Source organism: Coturnix japonica, chromosome 8 (assembly GCF_054131305.1).
Source record: "Coturnix japonica strain WE chromosome 8, WE-NBRP24, whole genome shotgun sequence".
Lineage (NCBI taxonomy): Eukaryota > Metazoa > Chordata > Aves > Galliformes > Phasianidae > Coturnix > Coturnix japonica.
In genome coordinates, this window is record NC_140670.1 from 12,767,632 (window position 1) to 12,779,834 (window position 12,203).

The 12,203-nt window shown below is 43.8% G+C and overlaps 1 protein-coding gene across 46 annotated transcripts in view; it reads left to right on the plus strand.

Annotated features, from left to right (window-relative positions):
- Positions 1-1,629: 1,629 nt before the first annotated feature.
- KCNMA1 (potassium calcium-activated channel subfamily M alpha 1) overlaps positions 1,630-12,203 on the plus strand; it is a 409,269-nt gene continuing 398,695 nt past the window's right edge. For 39 of the 46 annotated variants that reach the window (XM_085554214.1, XM_085554215.1, XM_085554225.1 and 36 more), the window contains exon 1: positions 1,799-2,475. In XM_085554214.1, the coding sequence (XP_085410340.1) occupies positions 2,167-2,475 (309 nt within the window). In that variant the 5' untranslated portion in view covers positions 1,799-2,166. Of the gene's footprint in view, positions 1,772-1,798; positions 2,476-12,203 lie in introns of those variants that run through there. The other 7 variants (XM_085554236.1, XM_085554238.1, XM_085554216.1 and 4 more) reach the window with 1 other exon arrangement.

Below are 12,203 nucleotides of genomic sequence, written 5' to 3' on the forward strand. Positions count from 1 at the left end.
TTAACTATATCCTAGTAGTGCAGTGCTTCATCACTTGTATGTATGTTCCTCCATGTTGCTGGCTCATGCTTTCTCTGCTCAGAGACCTCTGCTAACACCCTTTGGCAGAAGGAAGCCCTTCTTTCAAGGAACACACCAAAGCGTAGTATTGTGGTAAACTCACAGAGTTAGACCAACAGTGATGTTATTAAACAAAAAGTGGAGGTGAAAGGCTTGGAGACCCATAAAAAATTCTGAGGACTCAAAGAATGTCATTATCATCGCTTAAGTAAAAAATACAAACTCAGCCAGCACAGGAAAAGGAATGACTCCTGGCAAAGGTTACCAGCTCACCATCCTGCCATTGTGGCTCTGCGCACAACGGTGTAACTCCATGGGCTGGGGAAAGCCATACTCACACAGGTTTTTGCATTTTGTCCATGGACAGATGAGAGGATCTGTGTGACGCTTTGTGCAGGCTGCTGGCTGAGCAGACCGTGTGCCAAATGAGGACTTTATTTAATAAATAAATAAATAGGTCGATAAATAAATAAATAGATTGATAAATAAATAATCCTCTGCTTTACAGTGGAAATCTGAGGGGGGAGGGAAAAAAGCGGGAGACAGTGATCCGGATTTTCTTGTCGGATTCCCCCAGCTCCAACGTATCACTATCAATCGTTGTTCCTATTTCTAAGGGTTAATTTCAGGAACGTTCCAGGGCCGTTCGCCACACTTCCCCGCGTCCATTCACAAAAAAAATCCCAGAACGCCCTCAGTACAGAGCGAGCCCCAACGCCTTTTCCTTGCTCCCCGCCGCCCGGCCCCGTTAGAGCCCTCCTGCACTGCGGGCACCTGCTGCTGCAGCTCAGCTCAGCTCAGCGCTGCCTGGCCATCAGCCCCATTCAGCCCCGTTCCCCGGCCCCAAGGGGTGGTGGAAGCCCCCAGCCATGTCGTGCCGGGCTACTGCGGAGCACGGCGTGCAAGATGGGCTCCGCGGGGAGCGCGTCGGCGGGGGCCGGGGCCACGGCAGCGCCGTGCGTTAGCCGCTGCGTCATGACATCCTCCGAACCGGCCGCCCGCCCCCGCCCCTCCGCGGCTGCGGGGACCACTGCGCGGCGGCGGCGGCGGCGGCGGCGATGGACCCGCCCGAGCCGGTGGGACCTGTCGGAGCGGCCGGTCGCGGCCACCTGTGAGCAGCCTCAGCCCCTCGCCGCGCCGCACCCCGGTAGTCGCCGCCACGCCTCTCTCGCCGCCCGAGGGACCCGACGGCCCCACGGGGAGCCGGAGAGCCGTCTAAGCCGGCGCCCCCTCGACGCATCTCGGCATCCCGGGCCGTCTCGCACTGCATCCTCCCGCGAAGCGCGTCCCTCGGCGGAACGAGGGGAGGAGGGGCGGGAGCCGGCGGCGCCTCTGCGCGAGTGGGAGCAACAGCGTGAGCAGCGGCAGCCTGCGCCCTGGAGCGAGCTCCCGAAGGATGGGCAAGGAGGCGGCGGCGGCAGCGCCCGCGCAGATGGGCCAGCGGAGGATGAATTAGGAGCCACAGGAGGCTGCTGCCGGCACCGCGGGGGGAAGAGGAGAGGAAGGGGCTGGACTTGGAAGAGGAGGAGAAGGAGGAGGAGGGTGCGCAGGGGGGACTGAGTATCGCTAATAACAAGTTAAAGACTAATAACAATAATAAGAGAAGACCTCCGAGAAGATCCGCGGCGGAGGCCGAGTGATCCCCGCGGCGGCAGCGGGCTCGCAGCGCTGGGGATCTCGGAGAGACGCTCGGCGGCATCTGCGTGTGGCGGTGGTGGTGGATGATTTTTTCGGGGGTGGGCGGGCGGGGGCTGCGTATGCGGGAGAAGGAAGGGGTGGGAAGCTGAGGAGCGGACTACCTTGCCGTTATTATTTTTTTTTTATTATTATTATTTTTATTGCTATTATTTACGCCGCGCAAGGAGGACGCTCGGAATTCACCGGCCTGCCGGCTCCCGAGAAGGGACCGGGGTTTTGCGGCGGTCGCTTTTCTTTCCCGATTATTTTTTGTTTGTTTGTTTTGATTTGGCTTTTTGTTCTCCCTCCCGTTATTTTCCCTTTCCCGCTGAGCGGTGGCAGCAATATGGCTGGTGATGGGCTTTTTGGGGGGCGCTGGCGGCGGGAGGAGCTCTCGGCAGCCCCTGCGCGCCCGGCTCGCTGTTAGCTATGGCAAATGGCAGCGGCGGCGGCTCCTACCCGGGCGGCAGCGGCGGCGGCATTAGAATGAGTAACAATATCAACGCCAACAATCTCAACACAGACTCGTCCTCCTCCCCCGTCAATGTGCCCAAGATGGATGCGCTCATCATCCCGGTGACCATGGAGGTGCCCTGCGATAGCCGCGGACAGCGCATGTGGTGGGCTTTCCTCGCCTCATCCATGGTCACTTTCTTTGGGGGACTGTTTATCATCCTGCTGTGGAGGACCCTCAAGTACCTGTGGACTGTCTGCTGCCACTGCGGGGTCAAAAACAAGGTAACTCTCCTCCCCTTCTTTTCCCGGTGGCGGTGAGGAGGAGGAGCGGAGCCCAGCCTCTGCCCGGGATACCCCTCGGTGGTGCGGGAGTGCTACGGGGGGTGGGTGTCAGCGCTGTGCCCGCTCTGCAGGGCCACCTCGGGCTGCAACATGGGGAGCGAGCCTGGCGGCGGAGGGCGAGCCCCGAAAGGTGCCCCAGGCTCCACTCGCCCACGTGGGGACGCGGCTCTGGGGGCACCGAAGTGGTAGCGCGCTGGGACGGAGCGGTTCAGAAGTTGTACGCACCGCCGGGGCCGCTCGTGGTGGAAGCGCGACCGGTGCTCGTTGTGCGCTGCGAGCCCTCCGTTCTTCTGTGTGGGAAACTTCAGCAAAATTAACGTGGTGAACTTCTCACTCCAGTCAGTCTTTGTAAAGCTAGTTCTACACGACTCTAGATTCTCATCTATCACACTTCTGTCTCAAAAATTAGGTGTAAGTATCTGGAGTTGTATCTGCTAGAGTGCATTCAGAAATAAGGCGCTAGATCTCGTCTCTCTAAACTAATTGTGATATCTCAGGAGCGACCTTTTGCATTTTTTGCCTATTACCAACAGGAAAAAAATGTAGTATGTGCAGTAAGATCGGTTTTTGCTCTGAAGGTCCCTATCAAGCCGAGGCTGAAATCTCGCCTAGGTCCAGACTTTCATTTTTGTTTAAGACAAATGGGATAGAAAGTGTTAAGACTCTGTATTTGTGAAAGTGGACTTTGACAGACCCCAAAATAGACCAGCAGCTGGAGTTTCTCCCCTTCCCTTTTCACATTTTTTGGATTACAAATGGAATAATATCGGCTTCAGTTATTCCTGGCACACGGACACCCACAAAAACACACACACCTTTTAATATATGGTTGCTAGGCTGCTGGTTTGCTTTGACGTACAGTGAGCTGTCTTCCCCTTTCTCCTGTGTCCTCTCCTTGAAGCACACTCCAAAGGGCTTCAGACAGCATCCAGCACCTATTGGAACCAGCTACAAAGTTACGGTGCAAGGGGCTCCCTCTTTGTTTGCCATGAGCTCAGTGAGTGACTGGGAGACTGAGTGAGCCCCTCTTCTGCCATTGAAAGGTGTATCTCTTGCAGGGAACTGGGCCTATCTGTGGAAGAAGGGAACATGAGAGATGGAGCATAAGTAAAAGCTATTAATCTGGCCTTAAGCTGCAGGAAACCTTGCAGGCTGTATCACTTCTCTGTAGACATGTTTTATTCTGCACAAAATCAAACCCAAACTTTTTCAGAGAGGTGTTAGCTAGATACGATGACAAAGCTCAAATGCATTTGCTATACTTCACGTGTCTTGTAAAATACCATTTCCTACAAGGCAATTTTCAAGTGGTGGAGTATTTTAGAATTGTGCTTATTTTCTTCTGTATGTATTTAGTATTCTCTGCATGATGAGACAAAGCTACAAGGGGATCCTGAAGGAAAAGAAAATCCTACAGGTCATTGCCAGCTGCTTCTTTCCTTGAGAGAATTAAAAGTGGAGCGAAGAGGTTTCTGTGTAGAGTTCATACATAATGTCCTGGTGGGTCTTGTTGGTCCAACAGCCCATTGTTGGGGTGTAGTTCAAGCAGATAATTCAGCTCTAATTCAGTACAGATAAGCATATCTAACTTGTCTTTAAAACCTTCTGGGCTATATGTATCTGCTAGTTAAATAACAGATGTTGTTAAGGGGTTCCGACTCTCACAGTCTGAGTGATTTGGCAGATGGCACTTATGTGGGGTTGCAAGATCTGAGTGTCTCACATATGTGAGACCTGGAGGAGCTGCCGTGGTCATGAGCATCCCTGGGGCAGGAGGAGAGAGGGCTTTGCAGGAAGGGGGAGATAGATTTCTCCTTTTAGATCGTGTCTGGTACACTTGTAAAGGTTTCCAAGTCTCTGGTGAGCAAGAACTGTCATAGACTGATCCTGCATTCCTTCCAGGTTAAAATGGGGGGGAATTCCATGTGGGAAAGGAGTAACAGTTACTGGAGAACATTGTTTTTATTAGTTAGGGTATGAAGGTGGAAGGAAAATCTAGAAGTGCCTTGTGCTGCATGGTAACTTGGGATGGGCTGCCTGGGCTGCAGGTGAAAAATGCAAAAGCATGCACACACTGTGTCAACTGTATTGGATCTGCTAGTGAAAGCCATTTCACAAGAAGCAGCAGCTCCTCCTGCTGTGGAACTGAAGAAGTTTTCTCTGTGTTAGGACCTATCCTTCCCTCTGCTGCTCTTGTGCTGCTCCACAGGTTGCAGCAGAGCTGGATTGCCAGCATCCTCTCAGCCACTGCATAGTGGTCCCAGTGAGTGAGCTGAAAGAAACCTTTTTCGTGCCTGTGTCTGTGGCTTCCTGCTGTATGACTCATATATGTACTAAAAGGTAGAGGGCACAGAGTTGCTACCCTAACACCTATGTCCTTATGAGTTATTGCAAGGCACTGCTAGAACTTCAGTTTTCTTCCTGTTATGTTCTCATCTTAACATTATATTCCTCAGAATTGGCAGTGACTGTCAACTTTAATTGGTGAATGTGAGCCTTTTTAATGTCTGCGTGGAAGGATTTAGAACTTTTTCTCTCCTCAACTCATTGAATTTGAGGTTGGAATTTACAATCATGGCATAAACAGTTTAACACCTTGTGTTAAGAGATTTCAATGTGGAATTTTCATTTTCATGGAGATGAAGTCAAGATATTGTAAGCTGAGAATGCAAAAACTTCTGGTAACAGAATGATAAACACTGCTCCTTGAAACTCCATATCTAATTTATGTCATCGTACACTAATAGAACATTAGTATTAATCATGTACTAGCAATGATTGCTGAATTTACAGGATTTGTATGCTGTATGCTTCCTTTGTAAGACGACATTTGTTAAATTCTGCAAAAAAGAAAAATGTAAATCTTGACCTGTGTTGTCAGTATTTCATGTAATGTGAACCATTACAACTGAAGCCCTTGTTTTACTTTATTTAATTTGGTTTGTAGTTTGAGATGTAATTTTTACAAAATTAGCTACAGTGATTTCGCTACGATATAGCAAATGATGAATATTTTTTATATGGAGTTTATGCGTACATTTTAAGAAAAGATTTTGTTAAACAACTTGTGTTAGCCCCTGGAAGGGCTCATTCCTGTTTGTATATTGAAGGTAGCACATGAGATTTCCATTCAAAGGGCTCTGAGCAATGCTATTAGTTGGTCTTGTTTCTGGAAAAATACAGGAAAAGAAAGTAAATATTCACAATGATGTACACAGTTACACGGATTAACTAAATACTGTTATACAGTTTGTAATTTTTTGATTTTATGGATCTGTGACTGTGTTTTGTACACTCCTGAAGGGCAATTTCCATTTCATAAACATTGTGCGATGCTCAGTGTTGGCTTTGATCAAGCTCTTAAGCAAGAAAGTGTTGCTATGGAATGCAAAAGAACAAATCTGGGGCACACCACTCCTGATGCTGGCTGTGCAGAGTGTGGGCTATCACCTTATGAAGAGCGATGGGCTGGACTCCGTGCCCCTACTCCTTGGTGTGTCTTTGTCACTGTGCCCACATTTTGATTTCAGTGTTTCTTCCACAGAATCCAGGACTCCTCTATGTATCAAATGAATCCCACAATTATACGTGGCAGTAGCTGGCCTGCAGTGACAAGCTGCAGCAGTCTCCTGTGATACTAATCTGCATATTTTGGAAATTTAATAAACTACAGAGTGCTAGATTGGGCCAGTAGAAACTGACCAACATTCCTGTTTTTTCTTTTTTTTCTTTTTCCTTTTCTTTTTCTTTTTCTTTTTTCTCTTTCTTTTTTTTTTTTTTTCAGTAGAAAAAATTAAATTTTACCGGAAGTACAGTATTTGATGAAGCTGTTCATGAGAAGTTAAGAATTTTTCATCAAGGCCTCTGAGTTCTGGAAAATTAATTTCTAATTTCCTTGAAGCAAGAGATGCTTTTACCACACTGACTCTCAGAGAGCCAGGCTGGTTGATTTCCTAGCAATACCTGAGTAAATCTTCAAATAAAACTGATGGAACAAACTCAAAGCAAGGCACTATGTACTCAGAAAAGTAGAATACAATAGAAGGGTACTCATTAGTGGGTACGCAACTCAGGAGATGTCTTCACTTAAATCTGTATGTGGAAGCCTCACTTTGACTACCTCTAAGAGTAGAAGGTGAGGAACAACTGGGAGCTCAAGAGATTAGCTCTTGGGCTGTGAAGCGTTATGCCCTTCGGTCACATGCTTGACTGGGATCGCAAAACGGGATCGTTACCATCCCATGGCTGTCAGGTGGTCTGTGTTTAAGTGCTCTGCATGTGTCCTGCCACACAGGTGGCCAGCTGGGACACGGCACAGCACAGGGGTCAAGGGCTGGGAGAAGGGGAGCTGGCGGCTCTGTGCAGATGGTGTTGGGAAAAGTGGAGAAGGCAGTGATGTGGAGAGGGTCGTGCAGCGCTATGCCAAGCCATTCTGCTGTGAAATAGGAAGCACTTTCAGCTCTCTGGAGCTCGTAATGGATTTCACATTTTATAAAGACGTGATCAAATTGGTTATGTATGCAGAAAAGAAAATGTATGGACAAGGATTTAAGCTGTAAACCCAACAATCTTGACAGAAATGTTATTTTGATGCAGTGTAAGACTTATTCTCAAGGCTTTTCAAAGCGTACATTTAAGAAGAAAATCTGTGCTCAGAAAATTTGCAGCTCTACACATTTGCAAATCTGTGGGTGCTGGTTGGAAACCATCAGATTTCACTTTTTCTTTTTTTTTTTTTTTTCAGTTTAGCACAACATAAGAAATGTTTGCAATAGGGAATAAAAAGCTTTTTAATAACAGCGATCTACATGCTCAGTTTTGAAGCAGTGGGATTTCTGAATGTGGAATGAGGACAATTTACAGTCCCAGATACAGAGACATTGAAAATTTTGAGAGCAGTGTTTCTAAGTATAAGCTCTGCAGGGACAGGATCTAATGATTATAATTAGAAAAGCAGTGATGTTCCATGTTTGCACTGTACTGTTGCAAGAAAGTGGATTGCAAATCTTAGTCATTGAGTGTCCTTCCTGGGTCGAATCTTAAGCAATGGCAGCAGTAATCTCTAGTCAGCAGGCAAAGTACAGAACAATGGTCACTGGTCCCCCCAAAGGGACTTGCGGAGATTGGCTCTGCTGCTCTGTGGAATCCAGCTCACATTGATGGAAGTTTATGTGAATTTCAGGGTTGGCTGGTGATAACTTCTGCAAGATCAGGCTCTAATTCAGAAGCAGTGATGCGTTCTAGTGTTAAATGGTAGGACAGAAGTTCCAGAGAAGTTAGTGAGATGGAAGAATAAAATAATTTTGGAAGAATTTAGGAATGGTGTACTCTTAGTATTCCATTATGCATACTTACTAACATTGCTTATAATGATGCATTTTACATATGTGAAGTTTATCAGTTTTTCAGTGGGAAGTCTATGGAGTAAATGCAGCTCATGTATAATTTTTTTTCTAAGGGAGAGATTGCTGGAGCATTATGCGTGTGGATATTAATAGCTGAAAATGTATTTTTCTCTCCCATGTATCATTTCAGCCACAAAAGAGACTGCAAGTGACAATACTATCACAAAATGCTGTGTTTCTATACTGTGTTTGGATTTTGCTACATGCTTGAGTGCTTACAGCCTGACTCTTGCTCCCACCCTGTGGAGTGCTAAACCCTATGAGATCTCAAGGCTGGAGTAAAGCGTATACCAACTTCACACAGGCCTAAGTACACAGTCCCAGATTTGACCCACAGGTTTTTAAGTGCAAGTATGCTTTTTATAGCACATAGATTGTCTTAGCTGATAGAAGAGGGTGGCACTGTTGCAGAAGTTTCTCTTAGCTCTTTTCCAATAATATAGCTGTATGAGTAAATGAAGAAAGAAGATACCTATCTTCCATGCCTGGCAGAGATGTATTGGTCAGGAAACGCCCATTTTGAATCCTGGTGGTATTAATAGCGTGAGAATACGTCGGGTTTGCATCTTTGAAAGAAACAATTTATTCCCATATATAGTATGCGTAGTTCTGTTTAAATGAATGTGCTGTCACTGACATGTGTTGAGCTCAGTTTGCTTTGAGATGATATATTGCATATATTTGTCAGCCTGAGAGCTACAGTAACTGAGAGCATTATCCAAAGCCTGTGGAAATAGAGGGAGACAATCTTAATAACTTCATTGGTTTGGACTCAGGCCTAGATGCTTGCAGTGTTCTAGATGAATCAGATTTTTTTTTCAAACAGTTCTTATGTTAACATTTTAAGCTTTTAAAAGCTTTTTTCTTTTATTGTAGAGACATATATTTACTTGGCTTGTGGCCATTACATCTGGGATTTCAACATTAGAAACAATATTTAAAAATCATACGAGGTATGTTTCCATTCCAGTTAAGGCTACACCTCCATTCAGCCCCACTGCTCTTGAAAGTCAAAACTTGTGTGCTTGAACTTTTGGCAGTATCCTGTCATGGCACCTCTCTTGCAGACTGATGTGCATTGTTAAACACTGCATGTTTCTTAGGGAGGCAGGCAGTGTATGTTTGACTGAGCCAACAAAAGTCTTTTGCTCCCTGGCTCGCCTGGAGACACGGATGTGTTGGCAGTCCTGGAAATCCCTTTGCACACACTTAACGTCACTACCTCAGTTACACAGACGCACAGGTATCAGAACTGCTAACATAAAGTGGATAAAAAAAGACATCTCATTACTGAGCCAGAAGGCTGCTGAGAAGTGCTGTAACATAATAAACAATTGTAATGTACCAAAACAACTGAGCAAGAGTTTGAGAGGCTTGTCACTGTAACTATTAGATATAGCTCTACTGCGTTGTGTTTTTATTGATTTTTATATACTGAGGAATAAATTTATAATACAGGTTTGTTTCCCTTTGTCCAAGCAAGTGCTGACTAAATATACCATTTTCTTTTTCTTTTTTTTTTTTTCTGTTTCATTTATTTCATGATATCTTCTAGATTTTTATTTAATGCAATATCTCTTTTTAAACTGAAAAGCTGACTCACTCTAAGTGTACTATTAATGGTGAGATTAACTTTAGCACTATTGCTGCTGCATTTATTATCTGCTTTAAGCTTAGGGTAAATGTTATAGATGTGTCTTTTAAAAGAAAGTGTTTGCAAGTGATGACCTTTATGCTAAAAAAATAAAATATTTGCTGTATGATTCTTTGTTTAAGCATCTTGTAAATTCTTTTTTTTTTTTTTTTTTCTATTGTGAACTCTATTAAACTCAGTTGTGATTATGCAGTGGTATTCTGCTGGACATAAATTATTTGAAACAGGTAATTAGCTTCTTTGACCTATAAAGATAATAGCTGTTATAGAGCAGTAGAGCACTTCAGATGCTTTCAGATATCCTGGTGAATCCTCTAGCTACAAGTGATTTGCTGGCACTTTTTGATAGTGCATTTGCTAATCAACAGGTCAGTGTTGTGTTTTACATTTTTTAGGTTATCTTCCTATAACTACTGTTTTGTAAGGAAGCTGATAAACTACTGGAGTTTTAAGGACTGAAGGGAAGAAACTTTCCTTTTGCCTTTTTTTTTTTTTTTTTTTAATCACTTGGAAGGAGAGAACTAGCTAGTTAGCAGAAAATACCTCAGGGTATGTTTATATGTGGAGCAAATGCTTTTCAGCATAAAGGATTTTTTAAAATGTTTTAGTTATACACTTCTGATAAGTTGATTGTACTAGATGGGAAGTTTTCACCAACTTCTTGTTTTAATTTTCTTCTGAATACATTTTTATCTAAAGTCTTCTGACTCCATCAGCATGGGAAACATTGTACAGGTGTTTGTATGTTCACACTATTTTCATATTACTTAAGGCTTTCAGGAGAGATCTATTCTTGTTTTCTTGAGTCCTTTACCATAATTTTACTTTTTCTGCTGTGGGATAAGGTTAGGGTGGACATTTGCTTTGTTGTAATTTTATAGGGAGATGTGGAACATATTGTTAAGGAGTTATGTCTTTGAGAGAGAGTCTGGTTTTTGGTATAAGGCCATTCAAAATTTGACCTAAGTGCTACTTTACCTCCTCTGCTCTTCCATACAGGTGTAAGTTGTAGTGTTGTCTTTTCAGGAGTAGTAAGAGAATTCATATTCTGTATCTGTTGTTCCAAAAAAATAATAGTAAGAAAAATAATCAATAAAAACTCACAGTTTATTTTTGCTGTTTGTTTCACTGGAATGTGTCCCTAGAATATAATGAAATTGTCATTTTTGAAAAGTGGAAAATGCTGTCCAAAATGTTTCTTTGTTTCTGCTTGGACTATTTAAATGATAACGTTTCTATGTTAACTTAAATGATATGTATTATAAGAAAACTGTGGTATCCTTGAGCAGGAGCAGAAGGAAAAAAAAATAATTATTTTGATTACCAATTGATGTTGCTAAGTAATGTGTAATTTTTAAAGAAAACTCACAGCAGCTATTTAGTATGTGAAACTTAAGTCAGTACTTCCCCCAAACAGCTGTTTATACACCAGAATTTGTATTTAAGATCTAAGGAGTGGGGTTTTTTTTGTTTGTTTGTTTGTTTTTTTTAGCTCTAGCACAATTAAGTTTTAATGCTCCTGTATGGGAAATTGATAATCACAGCCTGAACCTCTGATTAATCAGCTGAGGCAAGTGTCAGGTCAGCTGTGGGAGCACAGGTGAGAGTAATTTAGCTGTGCTTCCAGAAGGGGTGGAGCTTGACTCCACCTCTTCTAGACCTCACTTTAAGGGCTGACCACCATTAAGGTAGCATGTCTTGGAGATTGCTCCCTGGTGGAGATTGCCTCAGTATTTCCCAGCAAAGACATCCATATTGGTGAGTTTTTCCTTATAAATAACCTTTTGAATATCTGTTACCATCTTTGTATATCATCTTTGTATCATTGCATGTCATCTTTGTATCATTCCACCTTACAGTTCCCATATTAAAACTGGGGAATAATCGTAACAGGTTGTCATTTCTGTGGCTATAGCTGTTTTAATAAGGCTGTGTATAAGCTTTTGGCTTTGGTGACTGTTCATGTGATTATTTGTCTTTGGGCTTGCTTTCTTTAAGGTGAGAAGCACCAATGGTTTAGTGAACAGGTCTTAATTTTATTCCTATGCTGGCTGCGTAGATAAGTGAAATGCAACCCTACAATTGACTGGAGAAGGTTTATTCAGAGGCATTCCTTTCTTATTAAGGAGTGGTGGAATGAGAGAGTGCATTTTCATTCATGTTTTGTAGATGGAAATACTTGAACATGTTGGGTGGAGTGTTTTTTTGGGTTTTTTTTTTTTGTTTGTTTTTTTTAAAGCAACAAAGAAAATCCAGAATTTCAAGGACTTTCCTGTTTGCTTTATGTGCATGGAGAAATAGAAAATTCAGTTTTGTAACAGGTAATATTTATTTCTGAAGTAGTTCAAGGGTATGGCAGAAAACCTCCAGACTTGCACTGGGCACAGAAAGAGAGGAAAGCTACTGGTTTACCAATTACCAAAATCCTTCACTAATGATCAGCTGGGGTACAGCTGTGCCCTATTAAGAGGTGGGTGAGGTTGAGCTGATTGAGGAGATGGGTGTATTGGAGGCTGGGATCATGGTGGGATCATCTTGAAGCTGTTGTCAGCATTTATGCTGAGTTCACGCATCCTAGAGAAGGTGAGAGAGAGGACTAATTTGGTTGA